We start from the raw sequence: 25,848 nt of genomic DNA, 5'->3' as shown, positions 1-25,848 counted from the left end.
TCACTGCTCTACAGGGGACATAGAGACAGAGATGCACTTCCTCCTCCACTGTAGCAAGTTCTCTTTACTAAGAGATTCCCACTACAGGGAAATTACTAAAATAGTACCAAACTTCCCAACATTAACCCCAGAAGAGAAACTGTCAGTTCTCCTGGGGGAAGGGTCAGCAGCTCCTCTGGCTGCTAAATATGTGTCTGCCTGTCACAGCCTGACGGACGCACCATCCCATAATATCTGATTTTAGGTGAAGGTTTTATGAGCATACTGCATCAAGTGAGGACATTGAGATATGCTGTATGGGTGACACCATCGTTCATTAATGTGTATAAAATATGGAATATATATAATATATAATGTATATATATACAATGTATGTGTATGAATCGTATGTGCTTTGGCAACAACATGTCTTTGTTCATGCCAATAAAGCAAATTGAATTGAATTGAATTGAGAGATAGAGATAGAGAGAGAGAGAGAGAGAGAGAGAGAGAGAGAGAGAGAGAGAGAGAGAGAGAGAGAGAGAGAGTGGTGCCATTCAGTGCAGTTTAACAGAGGTTCATTAAAGAACTAACAGCTACATGTGTAACGGTGCAATAGGAGAAAGCATGCAGCCACATTGCAGAAATGTGCAATATGGTGATGGACTTCCTTTGCGTGTGGAAGATACCTTGCAACAAGTCTTATTAAAAAGCCTCAGGCATATTTATTATGCCAAATGCTCAGCCTTTATTTCCCCCATCCAAAACTCAGCTAGCCTTGGATCATCTTCCTCTTTTGGAATGGAAACATTTCATCCATTTCCAGTCCCGTCATGCATAAATGAAGCAGTGCAGCTCAGTTCTAGTGATTAAAGGGAAAGGGGGTCTGGCTGAAGGAAAGTCCCAGTCCTTCATTCAGACATACTGGGCCTCTGACCTGCTCCAAGAAAGAAGAGGGGGGAGGAGAAGGAGGAGGAGGGGGGTGGGTGGGCCAAGACTGCAGTGCAGAAATGAGTCTTACTAAAAGCAGTGCCATGTGTTTTTTATCGCAGAGCCATGCGGTAATGTCTACAATGGTGATGAAGTAACAGGCACGTTATTGGGACTGTGGATCAGACTGTAAGGATTGTGATCTCATACATGCAGTTTGACAGTCATCACAACCCGCAGTGGCATGCGCCCCTGCCCTGCTACTTCAGAGACCGTCATTTAGAAGAAGAAGAAAAAAAAGGAAGAGGTGCTCTTGTGGAAAATACATCTGAGAAATCAAATATTAAAGGTTCCAATCATATCCCCCGTGAGATTTCAGTACAGAGAGTGATGATGGCTCTAGAATCAAATCATTGTATGCATTTGGAGAAATTAGAAGATCAAATTTAGCTTTCAAAGCCAATGCAGAGATACATCATGTGGAAAGTAATATGGAGGAGTTACCTTGTCAAATAATGCGCTGCAGGTTCTAAGGCTGACGGGAGGCCCAGATGACAGCAGCCGGTTCTGAATGTGAAGGTTAAAAATGGGAGGATTTACTCAAAATGAAATCCATACAATGTTTAAGAGTATTCAGGGGAAAGAGGGGGGAGGGCAGGGGTATGCTACCGAGGGGTGGACATTGGGTCCATAAACACCCAGCATTAGGAGAGGACACCATGGAGACAAACCCTGCTTACTGAGGACCGTCTTTGTGTGATGTAGTGTACAGTTTCCTCACCGATTTATGATTTTTCTTTGTAGGAGCCTAAATACAGTTATTTAAGTTCATGTACATGTAATACTTTACATAAATAGTTCATTTATAAGGATGAAGATAAATATATATTTATAAAAAGATGATTAATAGTTCAAGTTCATAATGATGTAAGTCATTCCTGATATTAAAATTGTATGTGCATGTGTGATAAAGATTGTCATGTGTTGGAAGGGTTGGAAGCATGAATGCTTTAGCTCCGCCCCTTGTTAAGTTTCGTTTTTGAATTAATGAGCAGTTAGGTAAGCAGAGAGAGTGGAGCCACACAGTTTTTTGACCTCTCTCCTGCTCTCTTTTATTCTTTCGGATTTTGTGGATATAAACTTGGAAAATTGACACCTTTCTGTAATGTTCTATTATTGTTGGTGATGTAAACAGTTGAACCTATCATCAAGTTGTCCTGTAGATTTTTGGGAGATTTTGAGAGCGTCAAAACTAAGGAACCCACATTGTTCAGATTTCATGTTTTTTTTCTCACAGCATGGAGAAGACATTATGAAGTTACACCTAAATCATAGCTCAGTACTCTCATAGTATACACAAGGACACACTTTCACTCAGGTGCTCAGAGTGAGGATTATCAGTGTGTATTCATGTTGCACCTTTAGGCACACATTCTGTTAGAAACTTTCCTTCACGTAGTTAAAACCTGACACTTTTCAATGTCACCCTGAATGAACTGGCAGGGGATAACTGTTACGAAACCAGTGTTGTTGTATTCACCTTAAGAACAATGTAACTTTTGAAAAAAGCTGTGCTCTGTCACATGAGGATAGCTGCTTGTATTCGCTGTTTTGGATACTGGAACATAGCTGTGACTCCGACAGGAAAATGGTCTCATTGTTGGAGTCGTCACACTGGCTCAGAGGAAAGTTATGGATGGTTAATGCTGTTTCTTCTATACTTATAATTATGGTGATAAATTAAGAGTACAGCTTGGGTCATAGTTTTTTGAGTTGTGGTAGAATGTGGACATAGTGGCATGTCTAGATTTCCAGTGAGGTTTCTAACTCAAACACAGGTGGGATGGGGTTCACATTGCTCTTTTGATTCTCTTTTGATGGTTTTACCATTACCCTTATAACTTGAACAAGCTTGAAAATCCCAACATCATCAAATTACTACAGTTCAATTTTCAAAAGCTCGTCTGCTGAAGTACAAATCACACAGATTGTGCCATTCATTCTTGATTCTACAGTCTAAAGTTATAGTGACGTTAAGACGTTACTCTAACAACACACATCTAATGTAATATAAAGTGTGGCATGAGGTAAAGCTCACACACTGTACATGCTGTGAACTCAGCTGTATGGACATCACTCCAGCTGTCTGTGCTGGTTGAACAGGTGACTCTCAACCAACACACTAAAGTTGAATATCTTAGGTCAGGGCTTCTTGATTGGCACTGGAGCTAGTATTAGTTAATTAAAACTATGTTCAAAATGTCTGGCCAAATGTGTATTTTTTTATTTCTGCTTGTGATAAAACTAAAATGTTTGATTTTAACCAAAATATTTAATCTTTCTTTTTTGTTGTTGTTAGGTAAAGTAAATAATTGTGACACTGAGAGCAACATTCAGGCCATTATAAATAATGTAGATTATCTCATCCAGTACTAGAACCTGAACTCGGTTATTACATTTTGGTCAGGCCGAGGCTACATTTGGATGCAACACGGTGTCCCTCGCTCCGTTATCGGCAGATATAAATGTATGCGAGCTAAGGTCAAGGTGAGACATGTGATCGACCAAGGACACAAATGGCTGACTGCTCGAAGAATCATCTCTCCTCCATGTAACTAAGGACTAAGGACAAATAAAGATCTATCTATCACGTGTCCAGTGTGTATATACTATGTGGGATGATGTATGCACCATTGTTGCGGGGCTGGGTGGATGTTTATTTTTTATTTGTGTTTTATATATGTATTTTTTGTACAGACACTGACAACAAATTTCCTTATTAAGGACAAATGAAGATCTATCTATCTATCTATCTATCTATCTATCTATCTATCTATCTATCTATCTATCTATCTATCTATCTATCTATCTATCTATCTATCTATCTATCACACTCCTGCCAGCCATCATCCAATCACCACAGCCTACAAGAACCCTGCACCAACATCCAGTCCCTGCCGGATTGTTATGCCTACATGGTAGCCAAGTCCAGCTCTCAAGAAAACCTGTTGCTAAACTTTTTGCTATTTTTCGTCATCATCTTGAACCCACCTGACACCTTCGTTTTTTGTCTCCAGGACCTTTCAGCTATAAGCTCTGCCACTGTCTTCACTCTCCTGCCTGTTGACCACCGTCTGGATCCCTCAGCACCCCAGGACCCTACCAGCTATCCCCTCACCCTACACTTCAACAATAAACTTTGGGAAAGAAAAGTCTTAAGGCTGATTTACTCTGCTTTTTGGGTTCTGCCATAAATACGTGACTATCTATTTATCTATCTATCTATCTATCTATCTATCTATCTATCTATCTATCTATCTATCTATCTATCTATCTATCTATCTATCTATCTATCTATCTATCTATCTATCTATCTAATGAAAGCACCTTGTACGCCTTATACTTTTGAAAAGACCTGGAATCCTTTTGTATCCTGTATTAACAGCTCAGCTGGTCACATTACTTTATCACCATGGTGTGTCTTACTATGTTTAAATTATTGTCTTGGTCTATTTATTTTGTATTCATTTGCTTTGTGTCTTATATGTTGGACTTTTTTAGCTCTACCTGTTTAATCTGCAGGGGGTATGTGTCAGGGTGGGGGGCTTTTTGTCCTTTTGTATTTTGTATGTTGTTGTTTGTGTATTTGTTTGTTAGTTCCTTTAAAAATTAGCAAATTTAACAAGTTTTGTTGAAAATAAAAATAAAAAAGTCTTGTAACAGTTCCACTTTTTTTCAGTTTTGACAGACAAGAAATTAAAACAGCACCGCTGACATGGACTGAGACGGGTTAAAAAAAGAACGTTGTTCAGGACAAAAAAAAAACACCTCTGAAATATTAACCAGCCTAGAAGGTTAGAAGAGGTTTGTGATGAAATAAATCTACCGGGGTAGCTAAGGGTGGGTTAGCATGTCTCTGTGAATGACATGGCTGCTATTATTGATCAGTATTGACACCTTCCTGGAGTTCTTCTCATATGAGACAGTGCGACACTAAAAGCCCAATAGTAGGATGAAGTCTGAGATACCGCAGCCAATAGCTGAGTCACCTCTGCAGGCCATGCACCGCTGTGACAGTCCTACGCTGAGATGCTCTTCAATACCCTCACTGGCACTCGCAACCTTTTAGACACACTGCCACACCCGCCTGCCCTTCAGAGGCAAAGAGCTCTCTCAGGCTATAGCCCTGCATTAAGTGCGCCCATTGTAGTTAGCCCAGGGGCAGCGAATCCCACTGAACAGACTTGGGCTCCACTTCTTCACCCGGCTGAACGTGCTCAGGCCGAGGCATTCAAAGCATAGATTACTCTGGTCAAAGCCAGGAATGAGGTCAGCACAGCAGGAGTCCCTCTAGATGCCGCTGAGCCTCCAGTGGAGCTCGTCTATGGCTGTTTCAAAATCTGGTTAAGTAGTGCAGATTGGAAAAATAAACAATGAGCAGAAGTGGTTCTCGCAGGAGCCACAGTTTTCCTGCAGGAGCTGCAAAGTGATCGGCATGTATGGAAAATTCAGGGTATTATGCTGCAGAGTGAGGGTAGTAAGCCTCAAGAGGGGTATGCACATGTTTTGCCCATTAGAAGCAGAAGTCTGTGAGAAATAAAACCTTCAGGGGAGTAGCACAGTCTATCCCAGATATTACTGCGAAGAGTAAGCCAGAGTTCAGTGAAGATTTACTGTGTAGCAGACGGAGAGGTATAATTTCTCTCAGGTTTAAGACGATAAATTCAATCAACATAATGATGCAACTTACCTGACAAATCATTACACCATTACATGCATATGAAATATATTTCCCTCCATATATTACAGAGAACGCAATGAAATATGGGAGAGATAGTGCAGGCAGAAACTGACTTCATCTGTACTAATAATTATTTTACTTTAACAACCAAACAAGCGAGCGGATTTGTGATTTATTTATTTAACAATCTCAGAAATAATTTAAAATTGTGCTTTAATTAATGGTTTGATATATCTGACAACTACTTTGTCTGATTAATTATTTTAGTGTTTCCTAGAGATACTTTTAAGTAATCATCAAATGTTTTTATTTAGAAGTTAGATACTCACCAGAGTGTTTGCTGCAATGTACCCATGTGCTGACTTGTCTGAAACAAAAATGAACATTACATAAATGTGACATAATAAAACCATATTCTTAGACAAAGAAATAAAAATGCAATGTTTTATGCTTACCTCCCGAGGTGAAGCTCATGTATTTCTGGTTGTTCACAGTCTCTTTAGAGTCGTAGAACTTTAAGACGTCCAGCACGGCCTGTGGGTTCTTCTTCTGCTCCAGTTTAGTGATGTTCGAGGTCTGAAGGAGCCGTGCCCACTGCTCTGGGATACCCTGCACAAACAGACAAAAGTTATAGTTTTGCAATAGTTTGCGTACATTTTTGACGTTGTCTTTTTGTTTTTTCAACACTTTTCATCCCCCATGAAATACTTCACAGATTAAAGCTAGGTGATTGAAGGTCTTTTTTGGGGTATTTGTCGAGTAAGATGTTGTTTCCTCTCGGTTTTCTGCAGTAGTGAATGTCAAACAAATATACAAACTTTGAATTTGTAAGAGAAGTTATAATTTTATATCAAATTTTTTTTTCTATAATTCCTAACTAGAGTTGGTATCTCAAACAACATTAGAAAAACCAACATGTTGAAAACACTTTCAAAAATGTACTAATATGCATTCTTTGTTAGCTCAGCATGAAGCCTTGAAACTGTGAAACAGCTAGCAAACTATTTCTAGTTGACTGAAGACATATTTCATATTAATAAATGAGCTGAAGAGGTTCTAATCATAGACTGTGCAAATAATGGATGTAGTATACGTGACGTCACCCATCTGTTCCTGAGCGCTATTTTGAAGCCAATCGACGGCGGCAGCCATATTGGAAATGCGGAACTTAACCAGGCAGAGTGTGACGTGAAGAGGCGGGGTTTGAGCCTCTTAGCCAACAGCTATGTGTTCCCGACCGGGAGTCAGGTCAGTCATGTCCTTATTTGGGCAAAAACTCGTAATCTTAATATCTTCTGAAGCGTTGCGTTATAAAAAAATTCACCCCCCGTACAGTGTGTGCCGATAGAGAGATTAGCTACTTAGAGCCAAGCCGTTTTTTGAACCAGGCTGTAAACATATTTGTTAATGCAGCAAAGATCATCTTTTTGGAATGGGCGTCTATGTGGTTTCCGGTGTTTCTGCAGCCAGCCTCAAGCGGATTCTCGATGAACTGCAGTTTATAACACTTCCGCATGGGCTTCATAGTTTGAGACCGGAGGTTGCCGCTTTGTTCTAATTGATGCTTGTTAGCCTTTAGACAGAGCTAAGCTAGCTGTTTCCCTCTGTTTCTTTATTTCATGCTGAGCTAAGCTAAATAGCTTACTCATATTTAATGGGAGACATATGGGAGACATATGAGAGACATATGAAAGAGTTTATTTTAAACCATTCCTTTGAGGGATTGTTCTATTTGAAAAGGCCTATGTTTTACGTTGTTTTATTTCCATTAATAGTGATACTGCTACTAGCTGGGCCTGAATAGAATTGAACAATGGGTTTCATTCATGCCATCATTATAAACTGGATATTTTTACACTTAAAGCAGCTGCCTGTATAAAAATACTCTGCTGTGCTCTGTGTTAGGGACTGTCAGAAAAGATGCCACTTGGACGTGCATCAAAGAGCAAATCAACAGTAAATTACTGTTTCCTCCCAGAAAACCATGAAAGCAGTGAAATCAAAGCCGTTTGGTTTGAAACAGTTTTAATGGAGCGCTGTGTGTCGCAGTCAGACACACAACTTATCAAACAAACAAGGAAGTATTTGTTGCTGATGTCATGGACTGAGAGCTGATCATTTGGGAGTCAAATAGAGCAGAGGACAGAGTTTTCTGTCCTGCATCTAAAGCTAGTTTTCAGAGGAATAGTGATTACTCATCCCTTTTTATCTGAGAAGTGTCATTGGAGAACTTGACTATACAAGACTTTCAGATTGTTCTCTTTGTGTTGTGAAACCATGTCACGTTTATGTTTTTGTCTGTGTTACAGTTTTATGGTTCCATTATTAGGATATCGTGTTTTCTCTCACCAAATAAAAATGGCAGCTTATGAACATCTCTTTATTTGTGTTCTTTCTTCACAGCATGGTGTCTTTTCTTTCCCCTTAACAGAGCCACGAGGAATGATATCAGTAAGACTTTAACAGTGAAATGTAATTTATTACATTAACTACCCCCTGTGGAAGCTTTCCTTGGTGTATACAGGAAGCACATCACTTGTGGTCCAGTGCACTTTTCAATATGACATAATAATATAGAATAAATTATTGCCACTGATACAGGTCGTTAAAAATAAACACAGAGCTCAATAACCATCTCTGTTTGTTATTCTCACTGGATAATGTGAGATTACAGCGTGGAGGTTGTTATATTGTTTTATGGTATACTACATTATACGTGCTTAGAGTGCAAAGTGTTTCGAGAGGATCACATTTAGTGTAAAGAACAATAAGGATAACAAATTAAAGAAGGGGGAATACTGTGCTGTGTAAGAATAAAAATAACTTGCAAAGTAAAACTGCAGCTAAGCAGCAGTTTATAAAAAAAGCACTTAAAGGTTTCACCTGAGACCAGGGATGATTGTCATTCAAGTCACTTTAATACAAACTCCAGGCGGAGGGAAATATATCATTAGCTGACTCTATCACTTCAGGGAAGAGTGATTTTAGAAATGTGTACCTAGGAGGGGGATTTGGAAACGCATGAGTCTAAGTTTCTATTCCTGACTGTCAGGGAGAGAGATACTCACCGTGAATTCTCCTGTTACAGCATCAAAGCCGACATGAATGGTGTGTTCAAAGTCTGAGGGCAGGGATATCTCAGGACGTTCCTTCTCCTTCTTCTTGTTTGCTACAGGAGACAAACCAAAAATCATCACACAAGTTGATCTGGTTTATTTTTATCACAGGAAATTAGTAAATCACATTCATCTCAGTGAGGAGAGAGATACTTACTCTTGTCTCCCCCGGGGAAGATGGAGCGCAGGCGGACTTTCTTGTTTTTCTCTTCAGGAGCCATTGGAAGCGGTTTAGAGGCGTGATTCACTGATGAAGAGTCTCTGGAACTACTGTTCATTCTCAAGGGGGGGGCTGGTGGTTTCTCTTCAATATCGACACTATCAGACATCTTTAGTAGCACTCACAATGTCCTATGAGAGACAGAAGAGAGAGGAGAAGGACATTTTTCAAAATGTCAGTATGGAATTTGGCTTTCATGAGTTTGATAAAATCTCTGTTTGCGACAAACACAACAACTTTGAATTGAGGGGTGCTTGGCCCCAATGAGTACCTAAAAACATCACTACCCAGATGTGTTACAAACTTAATCCTGATTGGTCAAAACTCCAAAGGAAAGTTAGGTTATTTTCAACAATAAAAGCGACGCTTAGTGCGACCTGATCACACACGTCATATCAAATCAATCCACAGAACGCAGTCCAGCACATTTTACCTCTGCCTGTTGACACTGTGGCAAACATCTTAGTATCCATCTTTATATAAATACACCGTGCCAGCTTTTAGTGTCTCCAGTCAGTTGCTGGGTAATAAGCAGGATAATGTATATGAGTGAGCGGGTGGTTATGCAGGTTAGAATCTGGACAGGGTGAGTGGGACCCCAACATAAAGCTGAAAGGTCTTACTCACATGATCTTGTACATAATATCAAGGGACTAAGGTGAGGGTGTGTTGATTTGGTTGAATCTTTATTGTTTCTGTCAATATTGAAATTACACTGCAAAAACTCAAAATCTTACCAAGTGAAATTTCCCATTTTTAGTCAAAATGTCTTATCCCACTTGATTTAAGATACATTTACTTAACAAGTAACATTTGAGCAAGATAGAGGGACTTTTTTTTAAGACAATGCATCTTCAATATCTTGTTAAGTCAAACAATCTTGAAATGATCTTGTTTTGAGTTGTAATTTAGAAGAAGCAAGGTTTATTTTACATATTATACATTTTTCAAGCTGAGATCTTATTTGTAGAAGACAGATAATCTTGGTTTAAGACAAACACTTTACTTTGTTTAAGTAAATTAATTTTATTGGAGAATCTATCAGAAAACAGCTCTATTGATAAAACACCTACTTTTGAGCATAGCAGGCTTATCCTGAAAAACAACATGACTGAATATTAGTATATCCAGCTAACTATGAGAAGACATTATATCTCAAAATGCTCAAATGTAATCTTATTTAAAATACAAGATGGTCTGAAACCTAGAAAAGTGCTGCTATAATACAACTCAAATTAAGGTGAATATATCTCAAATGAAGAAGTTGACATGAAATTTATTAGTGCAAAGATCTATTTTTGAGTGAAAAAATACTAATTATTAGCATTCCTGGCTTATTCTGAGACACTAAGATTTAAAATACTGATGAAATATTGCTTAAAATACGTTTTCCCTGCTAATTTTAAGATGACAGTTTTCTATATATTACATCTTATTTTAAGAAATCTACCAAGCAAATTTTGGCTTGTTCTATTGGCAGATATTTTAGCTTATTTCAAGGTAAAAGTACCTTGAAATATGTTTTTTTTCCCTTGTTTTTAGAGGGGCATTTTTCCAGTGTAGCTGCAAGAAACGGTGGTTCAGAAATCGTATCCGCTGCTGTTTGGTGAGGAAAAACGAATTAAATACAAACTGATTAAATACATATTCTACAAATATAAGATTCTCAATAAAATGTCCAAAAGATGATATATAGAATAGGTTATATTATAGGATTTTTTTTTTACTGTCCTGGAGCCCGAAACCAGATTTTATAACTAATTTGACACAATACAGAGTAAAGTAAGCAGCTTCCATTCAAGCTAGGCAAGCAAAACTCAACTCCATCATGATTGATTATTAAAATTGAGTTTTTGTTGATCGTCTAATCAATTAATTCTTCCAGGATTACACTTGTGCCAAGAATATTTGCTCAATATAAGTCTGCAGTTTGATTAAAGTCTGACACTAATTAGTTCTGTACCAAGAATGCTGATGAATGTGGTCTATAACAAGGCCACATTTATCAGCAATGCACAGGAGGAGAATTTATGTTCAGTGTGGCAGCGGCAGAAAAACTGGGATACTATGAATGTGACACAGCTGTGACAACATGATGGCTGAATTTAGATAGATTAGAAGACTCCTTGTTATATTTCTATGTATTTTATTCAGTGTTAGCATATTTTACCATTTTAACACAAGATTAGTACGGTTACAGCTGCAGATTGAGGAGATCCTCATTAAACTGTGAATTACTGGTAATATTAGATTACTTGCATAGCATGCTGAATTATTATTTAGATTTTAACGAGGGCAAAACTCTTAAAAAATTCGTAAGAAATCATTCTAAGCTGTGTTTCTTCTGTTTGGTAAAGGGAGTTTTTGTGTCAGCGAGGTGCTCTCTGACTCCCGGTGGGCCTGCTCAGCTGTGAAAACGGTGACCAGGAGTTGATTCTAAGAGAAACTGGCAAGAGTAAACGCTCCCATCACTCACCCTCTCATCTCCCATCTACCCACATCCCACTTCCATCTTAAACTCCTTCACTGCCTCGCCCCGGGGCCAAGCCCATCATGTGATGTGCTGCACGAGTGTCCCAGAAAAGCGGGCCATCCAGGCTGCCCCCTTAGTGAAGACCTACATTAGCAAACAAAGACCACTCGCTCCTGAGCTCACTGCCTCTGACAAATTACACATGTGCCTTCACGATGGCCTCTACCACTTTATGTAACCCTCTCCTGTAAGAGATAAGATGGGGCTGGTAACACCTTTCTCTTTGTTATCTTTATAAAAGGACTGGTGTTGTGAGGGGTAGGGAAAGTGAGGAATCACATTAGAGGGAATATTTAGTAAATTCAAAATATAGAGAGAAGGCATAATTCAATCAGACATATTCATGAGACTTCTTTGCTGACTAAAATCATAAACTTCTTATTAGTATTCTTCTTAGTGTTTGCTGGTAATGTGTCATTTCCTCATGAACTCTTTAAGGATAGCACAACTGGGGCTCTGGTGTCCTACTGGTCTAAGCGCCCCACGTATAGAGGCTACAGTCCTCGTTGCAGAGGTCACTGGTTCGACTCCTGGCTGGTTGACCATTTGCTGCATGTCCTCCCCCACTCTCTACTCCCCACATTTCCTGTCTCTCTTCAGCTGTCCTATCATTAAAGGCAAAATGCCCAAAAACATAACTTAAAAAAAAAAAAAGGGTAGCACAATTAGATTCACCAAAAAGAGGCTGTGTTCACTGTCTTTATAACTCTGCAGAGACTATTTTGGTGTTCTGTACTTTTTGACGCAGGTTAAATGGATTGGGTAACCCCTGCATAGCATCACAATTACTGATGACTTTTAAAATATAGTTGACTTGACTGTGCATACACACCTGGTAGCTTCTCAAAGCAATCAGTTGACTTAATTTCATACTACTTGCTAATATGTCCATTGAACATCACCAAATCTTTATTCAGCTCTTAAAAAATATATATATAATCTTCAATTTATAAATAGCTGACTCTTACATGTAAACTAGACTAAAAATAAAGTATTTGTAAATGCTTGAAATTAAAAAAGGTTGAGAACATCAAACTGGATCTCAAATATAAGACTACCAACAGTCCCCTTGAAAACTGGACAGTGTTATTTAGCTCATTTCTGCTGGTGTTGTGATGAGAATAGGAAAAATTCGGTTTCACTTGGCAAAAGAATATAACAGAGAAACTGCACTGTGATCCTTTTAATTAGACAAATAATCTCTGCAGGGAATTATTTGGCAGAAAGCTGCCCATACTTGCTGGCCTTCATATCAGAGCTTGTTATAGATGAATATTCATGTCTAATCTAAGCACTGGTGCAACAAATGATTTTATAATGAACGAACAAGAGAACAAAACTGAATGGTGTAATGGTATAACAGTGAAGACTATGAAAGGTCTCAGATCAAGATTACATCAGTTGTATCCATGTAAGAATCACAGAGCTACCACTTCCTGAAACAGGTCCCTCCTGACGGAGTGGTTAACTAAACAAATACAATTTACATGTTGATCCGGTTTAGCTGGGGGGCATAAACTGTATGTGAGTAACCAGAACACAACAGAAAAAACACATCCTGATGTTTAAGTGATAGTACATTTCTAACATTATTCTCCTAGCGTGCTTCTAAGATGTCATGAGATCTACTCGTGGCGGGGTGACTCTTTTGGCAGTTGCTACCATGCAGGTGAGTTCAGACAGCCGCAACAAACAGGTTCTCTTAGGTTGGAGGTTAGGCGTGTCACTATCAACAAAACCCAGTAAAACTCTGTTTACTCTGCTGTTTACAAAGGAATGTCACTATGTTGACATGCTGGAGCAACAGGGAGCTACTGACGGCACTGCTCATCTTATCACCCGGGAGGAAGACATGACAGGAAAGTGCCAACGCTATGAAATGTTGGCATGAAACTTAAGTTTTACAGTATGTGCTATGTGAAACAATGAGGCTGAATTTAGCTGTTGAGAATACTAGAAGCACTGCTACGAAAGGAAATACTACACAACTAATCACCTAAAAGATGATTAAGTACTGTTTACTTAAACTAACAGGCATGACCTGGTGCTACACAGTGAAACCTTTCAACTCCTCTTTGGATTTAAGACAAGCTAGCTAACATCTGCTGAAATACCAACAACAAATTCATCTTTTTAAAAAGTGAGCTTTTCAGTTTTTTCAACAAACACTGAAACACAAGCCTTTCAAGTACCACTTAACTTAATGAGCTTGTTATTGTAGTGATTAGCTAAATGTCAACAGAACTATCAGCATGTTTAAATATTTTAGCTTCAGGGCTAAGTTAAAAAACACTGCATGCAACTGACTAATGAAGCAACAACTAAGCTTATTGACTGAATAACACTGACTTTAAAATATTCTTAAAATATAATGTAACATGCCAGTCATGAGTTGATGCCTTATGAAACTACACAATGAAATAATTCAACATGTTTTAGCTTTGCAACTAAGACAAGCTAGCTGGTATCTGCTGTTCCGCTACGAACAAATGGTAAAAAATAAAGTCAACTTGTTGTCAACTTTCCATACACTAATGAACTGTGGCTTTACATTTTGCCACCTCTCACAATGAGCCTGAATTTAGTTTAAAGGTTGTCTTTACCTCTAACAACATTGGTACAGTTTTTAGCACCCGGGCAACTTGAGGCGAATATGTTAATCAATCAGGGAATCAAGGTTTGAGCTTTTCCATTTTTACATCCAGGAATCCTAATCCTAATCCTAATTTATGCTTTTACAAGATTCTCTTGAAAATGTCAAACTTACAACATTTTCCAACATAAATTATGGCAAATGCATTTTGAATAAAAGCTTTGTGCCACTTCAAGTCAAAAGGGTGCTGAGACTAGAAACATGGACAAATCATTTAGCATTGGTGCTACATTGGGAAATACAGTATACAGCGAAACAAGGGAACTAGTTTTGAGCTTTCCTTTTTGAACATGCCGGAAACAACACATGCTTTTTACACGAGCTCTCTGAGTGTTTTAAAAGTAAACTTAAGACTTACCTTTTTAATCTAGCTTTTAATTTGGAGTAATTTATTTTAGCCCTGGACTGCATTATTATTTGTATTACTTTTATTATTATTTGAATCATTATTATTTGAATCCTTGCTTTAACATATATCTATTGCATTTAATTATTTATCTATCTATTTATGTATTGTATTCATCTGATCTTATTAACACTACCTTATTTTAACTTTTCTTTACACTATTACTTGTTTATTAATTTTACTGTATTTATTTTATTTTTAAGTATATTATTTATAATCCTGTCTTTTATTATTTCTCCATTGTTGTTGTTTTCTGTTTCTGTTATTCTGTGAAGCACTTTGGGCTGCATGTTTTTATGTCTGAAAGGTGCTATATTAATAAAGTTGAGTTGAGTTTTTATGACTACATTTAAAATGTGGATATGGAGAGACACTAAATGATGCGTACACACTGCAATCATTCACATCTTCATTACTATTGCCACTAAGACAAGCTACCTCACATGTGCCATTCTGCTATCCCACAGATAGAAAAAAATGTGAACACTACAACATTTTAGCAAAAAAAATAAACAGTATATTACTTCAGTGGTAAACACATTTCTTGTAACTAATACTGTCTTATCATACACTTCAAATGTCCTAAAATATTATGAATACTCTCTTACGTCCATCTTGTCTGGAGATGCTTCCTATTACTGAGTCTTATACAAGCCGATGAGTCTAATGCAGCTGTGACTGATGCCTCTGTTAATCCATTAACATAATCTTGTGAACATGTTTTGCAAGCTACAGTGTGTATTACAGCTTTATAAGTCATCCGCAGAAGTGGATTCACCAACATGTGCTCATTGCACGAGCAAGACCTGACATCAGCAACAGGGATCTGATCAATCAGGTCACTCTGTGGTCTACAGACAGAGGACAAAAATCAATGTCTGCAACATCAAAGAATAAAGAGGTGACGGGAGGTTTTGAACCCTTTACACATAAAATTGATATTTCATGTTTAAAGATTTCCTCATTGATGCCTATGTCTTCCTTGGGAGAGCGCAAAACAGAGTGCACTTACATAAAACAGTGAAGGTATGGCGCATGCTCATAAATATGATAATTTCAGTACACATGTGCCATTGGAGAGCCCTGTGGATGAATTATGTAGCTGTGGAACTCCTTGGCGTCTGACTGTTATTTCTATATCAGGCAGAGAGTCTGTGCCACAGCTGAGGTATAAAACAGGAAACTACGTGTAGCCAAATTATTTTTTTATTACAAATCTCCAACTCTGATCCCCCCTGCTGTGTGTATGTGCTGTTTGGCTGATCACCTGACTGCTGCAGCAGCTCTGCCGAGTGGTCAGACAGCTAAGGATGGCAGATTCATGGAAGCCCAGACATTACTGAGTCTTCACTCACATAAAACACTGACCTATTTACTGTGCAGACTGACAGGGAGGCAAGCAGTCAGGGAGTGCTCTGTCCCTGAAACAAGCAGCTCCTATTTCTGAAACACACATAGGCTAGTCTCTCAGCATTATAAATCAAGTCTACGCCTGCCTTTCGCCTGATACTGAATATGTCCTTTTATTGGGCTCTAATGTAGAAGCACGGAAGAAGAAATTGATCTTCAACAGACTAAATCCTGTCAAAATGTAAACAGCAGAAAATGTAGCTGTAGCACTTGTCTGGTGCTAATATATCAGAAATGGTAAAAGCAAAATTCATTCAGCTTGACCTTTTTTGGTAGGCTGAGTATTCGAAAGCTATATATGGCTGTACAAAAACACAGAGGCAGACCCACCACACAGACACAAACACACACCATCCTAGATACTCAAGATAATACAGGGGATGTTTTCACATTTCTCTTCCATAAAATATTAATCTGGCCATGAAGAGCAGGCATTTTCTCTGCTCTTTCAAACATTAATGCTGAATTTGAATGGCTAACCCAGGAAGAGCCTCTAATCTTGAGCCCATGGCAGCCCAGTAATGGCCCCGCAGTGTGGGGGAGGGCTCCATAAGCCCGGCTCTTCGTGCCCCTGATTAGGACACGCTCTCTGTTTGACTTGGCTTTGGCTGCGCTTCTTTAAGGATGCTGATTACTTGGATGGGATGGACAGTTAGAGGACGTTCAAAGCACAAGGAGGAAGGAGGGAACACTTCAGCTGCAGTTTACCTTTGTTAAATCATTAATCTTGGAACTATTCATAATAGCGCTTCTACTGGCAACTGAGAAAAGTTGGATGTTTCTACAGTTCATAAAGCAAAGACCAGTTCATCAGGGGACACAAACACACATAGACGCCTTAAAAAAACAAACAAAGCACACACTGACATTTCAGACAGACGTTAGAACACTGGAGGCCGACGACACACAGATGTGATCATTTTGCCGCACAAAAGACCATCTTTCACATGGTTGGCCTCTCAAGGTCAGAGTGAAACACACACAGTGGATGCACTGCACCCCCACCACACACACACACACACACACACACACACACCCTTAACTTTCAAATGAAGGTTGAGGAAGCAGGAGGAGCTGAAAGGGACACAAGGAGAATTTATGCTCCCAAGATCGAACCCTGGTGCAGTCAAGGCATCTTCATAGAAGTCATCGAATATAAACAAGGGTAACTAATTCATTTTTAGTTAATGGAAAAAATCTAGACTTAGGAACATAATGTTGTGTTGGTAAGAGTTAACACCTAATGGTTATCACAAGAGATTTTTGTAGCATTTTCCTTTGGGTCCCGCTCAGTTAGACACCAAGAATTCATCTATGTTATTTTAAATAACAATCATAGTCTTTTCCACTCCTCGAGCTAACTGTTGCTACTAAATGCAGATGTGGTAGAAAGAGGGAGTCAAAAAAACACTGTACCACCAGCTTTTATGGAATCACCCGATACAAACTATTGTTAATGTTTGAGCCTTTAAAAATATGTGAAATGTTGGGTAGTGCACTTACGCCCTGTTTTGCATAGAGTTAGATGAGATTGAAACCACTACAGCCAGCATTGGGCTCATTTAATCTTTCAAATGTTCTTTAACCCTCCTGTTATGATGCGGGTCAAATTGACCCTTTTCAAAGTCTATTTTAGGCAATATATGCCTTCCAAACCAAATAAATACAGCATAAATATCTGGGCAGCATGTGACAGAAGAGGAGTCGTGTTAATTTATCAACATCACTTCATAAAAAATAAAATATTCAAAATTTAAAATAAAATAAACAAAAATCTATGTCATGTAAAACTACTGTATTTATATTTAGGGATTTCCAATTTACATTAAAAAAGTTTTAATATGAATTTTAATGAAAAACGAGTGAGTTATCCTCATTGAACCATGATCTGTGAGAATTAAATAACACCAATGGACCAAATCTGGATTGAAATGGTTAGTAATGGAGTTAAAAATTAGATTAAAAAAAATGTGTATTGGGATTTTTTGGATAATTGAATATACCTCGAGTAAAATTGACCCAGGAACATTATTGCTGTTCCAGAGAAACGAACATAACAGGAGGGTTAAAGTCAAAGTCCCTGTGTTGTTCTGTTTCATATTTAACAGGGCTAAAACACCTAAAAGATTAAAAGACTGTTGCATACATTAATGACTCTAATTTCTATAAAATCTCTATCATATCAGCTTTTCTCTGACGTGGCTCCACCTCCTTGGTTTGGTCCCCTTACTGTAAAAACTGTAGCTCTGCTTTACATACAGCTGCAGGCGTTCAGGTCATGACAGGAACAAGACACAGCTACCTCTTCAGTCTGCTTCACACTGGGTGACAGGTGAGACTGGAGTTTGTGGTTATGCTCAACTCCAAAGCTACACTTAAATCTTCTTGAGTTCACTGTGAGTACAAATGTTCCTGCTTCATGATTCATGGGGAAGGTTTGATTGCTTAAAGATATATGCAACAAATATGTCTAAAGAGAGGGTAAAATGAAAACAAAGTGACTATCTATTTGATGCTGCCTGAATATAAGCTCTTCTTATATTTCAGAAGCTGTTGGATTGTTTGCTAATTGCTATATAGCTGTAGAATGATGTGTTTTATTTCTGGACAAAAACATAAAAATAAAACTTCCTCTACAACATTTTTAGCTGACATTAAAGCATTGAGCAATAACCAAGGTAAATGTCAACCATGTACCATTTAATCGGGCTGGTATAAAAGGCTTATAACCGTTCATAACATGCTAACTAGAGCATGATTACACTGTATCAAAGGCAAGCCACTTTGAACGTGCATTCACACTGACCTATTACACCCCTCTGTGATCCACATATAGACTCCTGTCCAGATTATTGTGCTGAGACAGAAAATAATATCAAACACTTCCATTTTTTAAACAATCATTAAGAAGTTATGCAGCTCCATTTCACACACAGACAGAGCATTCATATCTCTAATCAGCAACCAGTGATCTATTATTAGCAACCACCCAGATGTCTGTGTCTGATGTGGTGTTTTTTTCCAGCTGGTAGTAAACGAAAATCATTTGGTGTTATGCCGTGTTTATACCACTGACATTTTCCTCTCACTGCCTTTTATGCTTTTAATACATTACTGTTCTGTTTAAGAGAATTAATCTATGGTTACATAAAACAATCAAACATATATCAACAACCATGCATGACATTTCATAACAAACATGACAAATAGATATCTTGAATGCAAAATTCAAGCATAATCTGTGCAGGGTGTCTGCACAGATTATTAAGAGAGTGCCAGAAAAAACTCCTCACACCTAAAAATGACACAGGAGTGAAAGTGGGTCATCCAGCAGTTACAAAACTTGATTTTTCTGCTGTGGATTTAAAGATGAAAGACAAACTGAGGCTGTGTAACTCCACACTCCTAAAATCCTACACATATCTCAGGTTGAACAAATTTGACTTGTAATGTTTTTTCCCCAGCAAAAATCTGCAGCCAGATTACACATTATTTTGTGATTTAATCCTCACTTAATCCAAATAGTATTACCACAGAAGTATTACCTTTTTTTTGGGGTATTTAAATGAAACTCTGATCTTGTCTGATGCTAATCAGCCACAACACTAATGAGATTGAAAAAGCTTGTTGATAAAGAAAAAGCTGACACTGATTACTCGCTACGATTTAAAATATGTTGTGGTCTTACCGCATACATCTCCCTGGCTGACGTACTACTATTAACTAGCAGGTTGTGGGACGACATTCCTCACATTAAAACAAAGCAGACCCATTTATTCACCACAAGCCTACAATCCTCCATGACTCTCATTTTACCAGCATGATCCTTTCCTAACTCCCCTGCTGGGGAGGCTTGAGAGCTCGCTCTGTCATTTAATATTTAGTTTGGGTGAACTCCCTACCCCCAGCGTTGCTTTCTCAAATCCAAACATGCACGTGTACGCACAGGCAGACACTTCAGCTGCATCATCCGTCTAAAGCCTGTCAAGCTAGTTTTTCTCATTTTAACAGATTTTTGCCTTCAGGACTGAACAAATTTTGGTCTGTTTCTGTCAGTTTCAAGTGATAATAGGTTTCAAGTAATAATAAAATGCCAGCAGCAAAATTAATTAACACTAAATTGAAAGCATGACGTAAAACTATTGAGCAGTCTCACCTGACAGGAGTGCACAGCACCGTGTTCTGACAGTTTAAGCAGCTCATTCTGGATAAAATACAAGAGGAATAAAAGTGCTCTAAAGTGAAGCAGTTTATTCTGTCAGGTGGAAAAATGGACTACCAGTTGTATAAATGTGATTAAAATATGGTGGCTTGGTCTGTGAATGCACAAAAACCTCACCAAAAAGCTTACCTAACCATATCTAAGGTTTTATTAACTGCTGCTTTTGCTCCGTCCTTCCTGATTCAAAGACCCAGTTTTTATTCAAGGCACATTTCTGTAACTGTTGTTTTATTCTGAAAGGCATTTCCTGCCTGACTGAGGCTATTTATCATACAAAACATCATGATAGATTATCTATGCAACCTGACAGAACAATCCATCTTATGTCTCTTGTATTTGATATTCTGTTTTGAAATAAAAACTATTTTTGCATTTATGTTGTACTATTCTACATTTGACTCAAGACTAGGGGTGGAAATTGATAAGACTTTATCAATGTCAATGTCATTGTCGATTCTGCTTATCAATCCAATTCCTTAACAATTCTCCTAACCATTCCTGAGGGTTTTTATAGGGGGAAAAAAGTATCACTACACAATCTTCTACACCAAAAGGAACAATTCTATTTTTTCCGAAATGATGTCTGCACAAGACTGAACATGAACATATTTAACTTGAACATACTGAACAATAGGTTGAACTCATTCTTGGCTGCGTGAGTCTGGACGTGGCCCCTCGAGCCTGGATGAAAAGACTTTGAATTTGGAGAGGAAAAACACTTTTCCTCCAGGGGTCATCGCGGAGGTATTTTACCCACTCTCGGTGCCTCATTTTCGGCCACGTGAGTCCGGACGTGGCCCATGGAGCCTGGAGGAAAATACTTTGAATTTGTTTCCTCGTGGTTGAAGGAGTTCTGCGTCACAGTGTGTGACCTAATGCAACGTACCGCGATGTGACGTCGTGCTGGGAAATGAATCATTAAGGTTCCAATTGATCAATTCCGATGGAATTGATCAATTGGAACCGGTTCTAAGTTGGATCCAGTTATGAATTCCCACCCCTACTCAAGACTCAATCATCACACATTCATGTCCAAACAATACATGAGATGTATGCAGAAGTTTCTTTTTGAATGTCTAGTGGTTTATAACACCAGCTCAACAGCTTAAGCATTTTTTTTTTACGACAGTTCCTCTTTTTTTGGAACAGGTACCAGAGGGGATAATCAAACAGAGAACACTGCAGTTATCTATTTCATCCTTGAATCACAAGGCCACATAGCCCCAAACCTTGAATACAGCTCATACATCTATGTTATTCCAAGTCATATTTATGCTACATGTTGAGGTTTGTGATTCATGAATGCACAAATGCAATGAAAGGAACAAGTTGTACAATATGACAGTTTTCAAAAGTGACAACCAAGTGATAGCCCTGGTTTCCTGTAGGCCATTTCTCCGTCCTTCACACTGACACTTTCTCTGTCGACCCTCACTGGAAGCATCTCTTGGCTCGAAGAATTACAGAGGAATTTTGATTTCATGGTTTTCCCTTGAAGTAGAAAAAAGGGATTGCATGTGGACGTGTCAACTATCAGATGGGCCAACTCGGTTTGAATGTGATTAAAAACAAACCAATCAAACCACAACTTACAGGCGATGTTATACCTTTACACTGCCAAAAATCTACTCGCTCAAAGTTAAAACTCAGGGACATCAGAGAGACAACAATTTAGAATGGCACATCTTCTGTCAATTTTTTTGAGTGATGCAGTTGACATTTTGTTTAAGCTATTTAGCAATTTTAATATTTCATGACATTGGGCGTGGTCATATTAATGCTAATCACAGACTAACAGGGAAAGAAACTCAATTATTCCCTTCATTTTTCATCTGATGTAGTAAATGTTGTTTTAGCTCTGCACTCTTTGATCATATCTTCAAAAACAAGAGGATCTGCACTTTCAAATGAGTCCTCACTCGTGCATATTTGCATTACATCTCCTCTGTGACAACCTCCTTTTGCTGAGTAAATCAATGACAAAATAAAAAACTGTGACTTGTTAAATCCAGCTCTTCTCTGACTTCTTACTCCAAAAGAAGATTTTAGTGACATGAGGTCTTCGCCTGTCACTGATGTGAGCAGCAGGAGCAGGTGAGGCAGCTTGTCTTGCAATGTCAACTTGAAGGTAACCAATCATTGTAGGTTTTTTTTGCATTAGTATGGCATGGGGAGGTATGTTTGAGTGCCAGCTGGAGGCAGAGTAGTGTCCCTCCTGCAATGCCAGCTGGTGCGCCTGCTCTGTGTCGAGCTGAAAGGGTTAAAAACATGCACTTACAGCAACCGAGAAACTGTTTGTGCATGATTTCACACTCAATAAAGCAGCTTTTTTTTTTTTCTGCATTGGAGCCATGTAAAATGTTTTTAGATCAAGCGTAACTAGTTGTATGTATGGAAAAATTGATGTTTTCTATCTGTAAAAAGCCTGGTTCCAAGTACTAAAACTGCCTCCATGTATAGCTATAATAGCCATATTTTCCAGCTACTGGTCAGGGATGCACGATATTATCGGCACATTATCGGTATCGGACGATATTGGCTTTAAAATGAACATATCGGATATCGACCAACACGCCGATACAATTAACAGATAAAACAATGGGCTGCTGCACACATGTTGGGCTCATGTTTTAAGGTAAAATTAAATTCAAGAAGCAGTCTGTAAGGTACATGTAGCTGACTAATTTAGGCACATTTACTGTCAAAGAGTGCACCATTTTATTTAATTTGGGTTTAATTGCTGTACAGTTGCACTTTTCACATGTTCCCTGTGAACAGATGTTAGGTTTACTTACTATGTCAAATGTGAAATCGGCCAAATTTGCCCTGGTTGTGGGTTTTGTTAAGATTGTCTCAGGGAGAGCATCATCCAAGTTTTCAGTAGGATTTATCTTATTGTATGAATTTTGTTTGAAAGCAATTGTCATGAATAAATATGCAGTTGTAAGCATTAAGTATTTTTCTTATTTTGCACAAGAAATGAATATTACTTAACAAATGTGAAAAGAGTATTACCATAATGCTGCACGCTAATTCCAATACAGAAGAGAATTGATGATCTCTGCAATTATGTGTGCGGAAAAAAATATCGGTATCGGTATCGGTAATCAATTAAATGAGTTGTAAAATATCGGCATATCGGATATCGGCAAAAAATCCAATATCCCTACTACTGGTACAATACTACTGGTATATCCAACTATGCATTACATTCTGATAATCTCTCCCTTGAAAAAGCTCATAAAACACCATTATGGTTTCGCATTGAAGAACACCACTATGAGACTTGTATTTGTGTCAACAAGTGAATGAACAGGGACACAGGCAGAGTGCCACACATGGCAACAACACCTCCACACAGCTGAGAGAAGAGACTCAATTCCTCATAGTTTATTTGGATCACAGAAAGGAGTGTGACAACTCTGCTTCACTGATCCTCAGTTCAATTGTGTTATTTATTTCTAACAGATGAGTAATACACTTCTACCTGGAGATACAAACCTTAGCGCCTATGCCTTGGTTTTATTAAAACTTAGTTTAATTTCTGCTGTTTACTGCAGCTGGAGAGAATTTGAAGGCCTCACCTCAAGAAAAACATCAAGGAATCCACAAATGAGCATTGAGGGCTCTCTTTCTTCTTGAATAATCAAAGCAGTCAACTTTGAACCACATCTCTTCCCAGAAGAACTTCCCACACAAAGGCCCCCAACTTTTCACACTCTGCAGCCTTCAAACACATCCAAGTTCAGACACCCCTCTTCAACTCCCTGCAAACTCTTGACCCAGTGAAACTTGTTAATCTCTTAAACCACCTGAAGCCTCTTCCTGCTTCCCTGCAACATTTCCATCCTTTTATTCTCCACAGTCTCAATCCATCTGGGACGTCTCCTCCCATCACATCATCTTACTGGAATCTGGAATCTTCTATCCCCCCCTCCTGACATCTCTCCGACTATCATGAGGCCGTATTTGCATTTGTTTTTTATGCATCAGAAACGGTATAAGTCACCTAGGGACGATGTGTGTCACAAACACACACACACACTGGCGCAAACACAGACAAGCGGCCTTATTCTAAGTAGCAACAGACATCAAGTAGGGAGATTACACAGGGAGCTGTGTCAATGTGTCAGTGTGTGAGTGTTTCCTCTGTTACTCTCTCTCTCTCTCTCTCTCTCTCTCTCTCTCTCTCTCTCTCTCTCTCTCTCTCTCTCTCCATCTATCTCTCTCCCTTACTCCCCCTCCCCTTTCTGAGACAAAATGGCCAGATGGCTTCCAATCCTACATGCTAATCCACAACACACAGACTGTAGCTCTCACACACCTACCACCAAGACAACTGCTCCCCTTTACACCACTCTGCCCTTAAAAACACAAAATCCCTTCATGAGGCCTCTGGGCATTTATACACTGTCAACCACACAGAGTCTTGAATGATAACTGCACTGAACAATAGCAGCATAACTCATCCAGACTAAGTCCTCAACAGATGGAGGCCTACTTGTATGTGCTGTGAGTCCTACTATCAGATTTCAGGCAGTCCAGTTAGCAGGCTGCGAGCCAAGACAAGGTTCAGTGTCTCCTGCTTTTGTTAGCTGAGGTGAGGTAAGAGAAGCTGTGTGTGTTGGGTTACACAGGCCAGTGGAAAACATGGGGAAGCCCAGAACGGCACACACTAAGCCATGGAGACATAATGGGAAATTAAAGGTTTCATATTGCTTCAGTGCACTAATAAAGTCCAGCTTTTTCATATGAAAGCAGAAGGGCAATTTATGCTTATATAGGGAGAATTAGAAATTAACCCTTTCATTTTGGCCGTGCAGTTTTAGTACGTGCTTGTTATATAAATTAAACACAGGAAAAAGAAACATCTTCTGAGGTGGTTCAGATAAAAGATCCTGATTGGTTCCTTCAAAAGCACATTTTTAAGTATGTTACAAAGTGTTGGTGTGACAATTTCTTCATAAAGCAAAGAGTGCGTACTTGAAAAATTGTTAACACTAATATAAATGTGGATGTTGTATATTTTTTCTGCTTAAATTTTCATCTCAATGTGTGTATTTTTCAGGGGGGAGCTGTGAATTAACAAAATAATTACTATTACTGATGATGATGATTTGACCCCTTTTTTAAAGTTCTCTTAATTATGGTTTCATGAATTGAGTTACAAGTCAAGTGGTCAATATCATAGCAGAGGCACCATAGACTGTATAAAATATGGACGTAGGATCCGTGATGTCACCTCTGTTTCTGAAGCGCTGTTTTGAAGCCAATCGTCAGCGGCAGCCATATTGCTGCTGTTGAGCGATTGTGACGTAAAGAGGCGGGCTTTGAGCCTCCTCGCCAACAGCTACAGTGTTCCTGCAGTCAGCTGTGCCTCTCATTGGAAGACTTGGAATCTCAATATCTTTGAAATTGCCGCGTTAGAAAAAAATTCACCTCCCTATAGTGTGTGCTGATCGAGAAATGAGCTATCCAGACTACACTCGTCTTTTGTACCAGGCTGTAAACATGTTTATTTCTGCTGTAAAGATCGTCTTTTTCCCATTCATGTGTATGTGACTTCTGGTACTTCTGGAGCCAGCCTCAAGCGGATCCTCGATGAACTGCAGTTTTTAGCAATTCCGCATTGGACTCA

General features: G+C 38.7%; 1 protein-coding gene across 3 annotated transcripts in view; it reads right to left on the bottom strand.

Moving 5' to 3' along the window:
• The window catches only part of LOC117812390 (serine/threonine-protein kinase PAK 3), a 55,060-nt gene that overhangs the window by 9,972 nt on the left and 19,240 nt on the right, over positions 1-25,848 (bottom strand). For 2 of the 3 annotated variants that reach the window (XM_034683112.1, XM_034683111.1), the window contains 5 exons: positions 8,924-9,117; positions 8,719-8,819; positions 6,106-6,259; positions 5,980-6,017; positions 1,414-1,476 (listed from right to left, as the gene is read on the bottom strand). In XM_034683112.1, coding sequence (XP_034539003.1) covers positions 1,414-1,476; positions 5,980-6,017; positions 6,106-6,259; positions 8,719-8,819; positions 8,924-9,095 — 528 coding nt within the window. In that variant the 5' untranslated portion in view covers positions 9,096-9,117. The remainder of the gene's footprint in view (positions 1-1,413; positions 1,477-5,979; positions 6,018-6,105; positions 6,260-8,718; positions 8,820-8,923; positions 9,118-25,848) is intronic. The other variant, XM_034683113.1, reaches the window with a different exon arrangement.

The sequence above is a fragment of the Notolabrus celidotus genome, chromosome 5 (genome assembly GCF_009762535.1).
Source record: "Notolabrus celidotus isolate fNotCel1 chromosome 5, fNotCel1.pri, whole genome shotgun sequence".
Lineage (NCBI taxonomy): Eukaryota > Metazoa > Chordata > Actinopteri > Labriformes > Labridae > Notolabrus > Notolabrus celidotus.
This window is presented reverse-complemented; position numbering and strand designations above follow the sequence as displayed.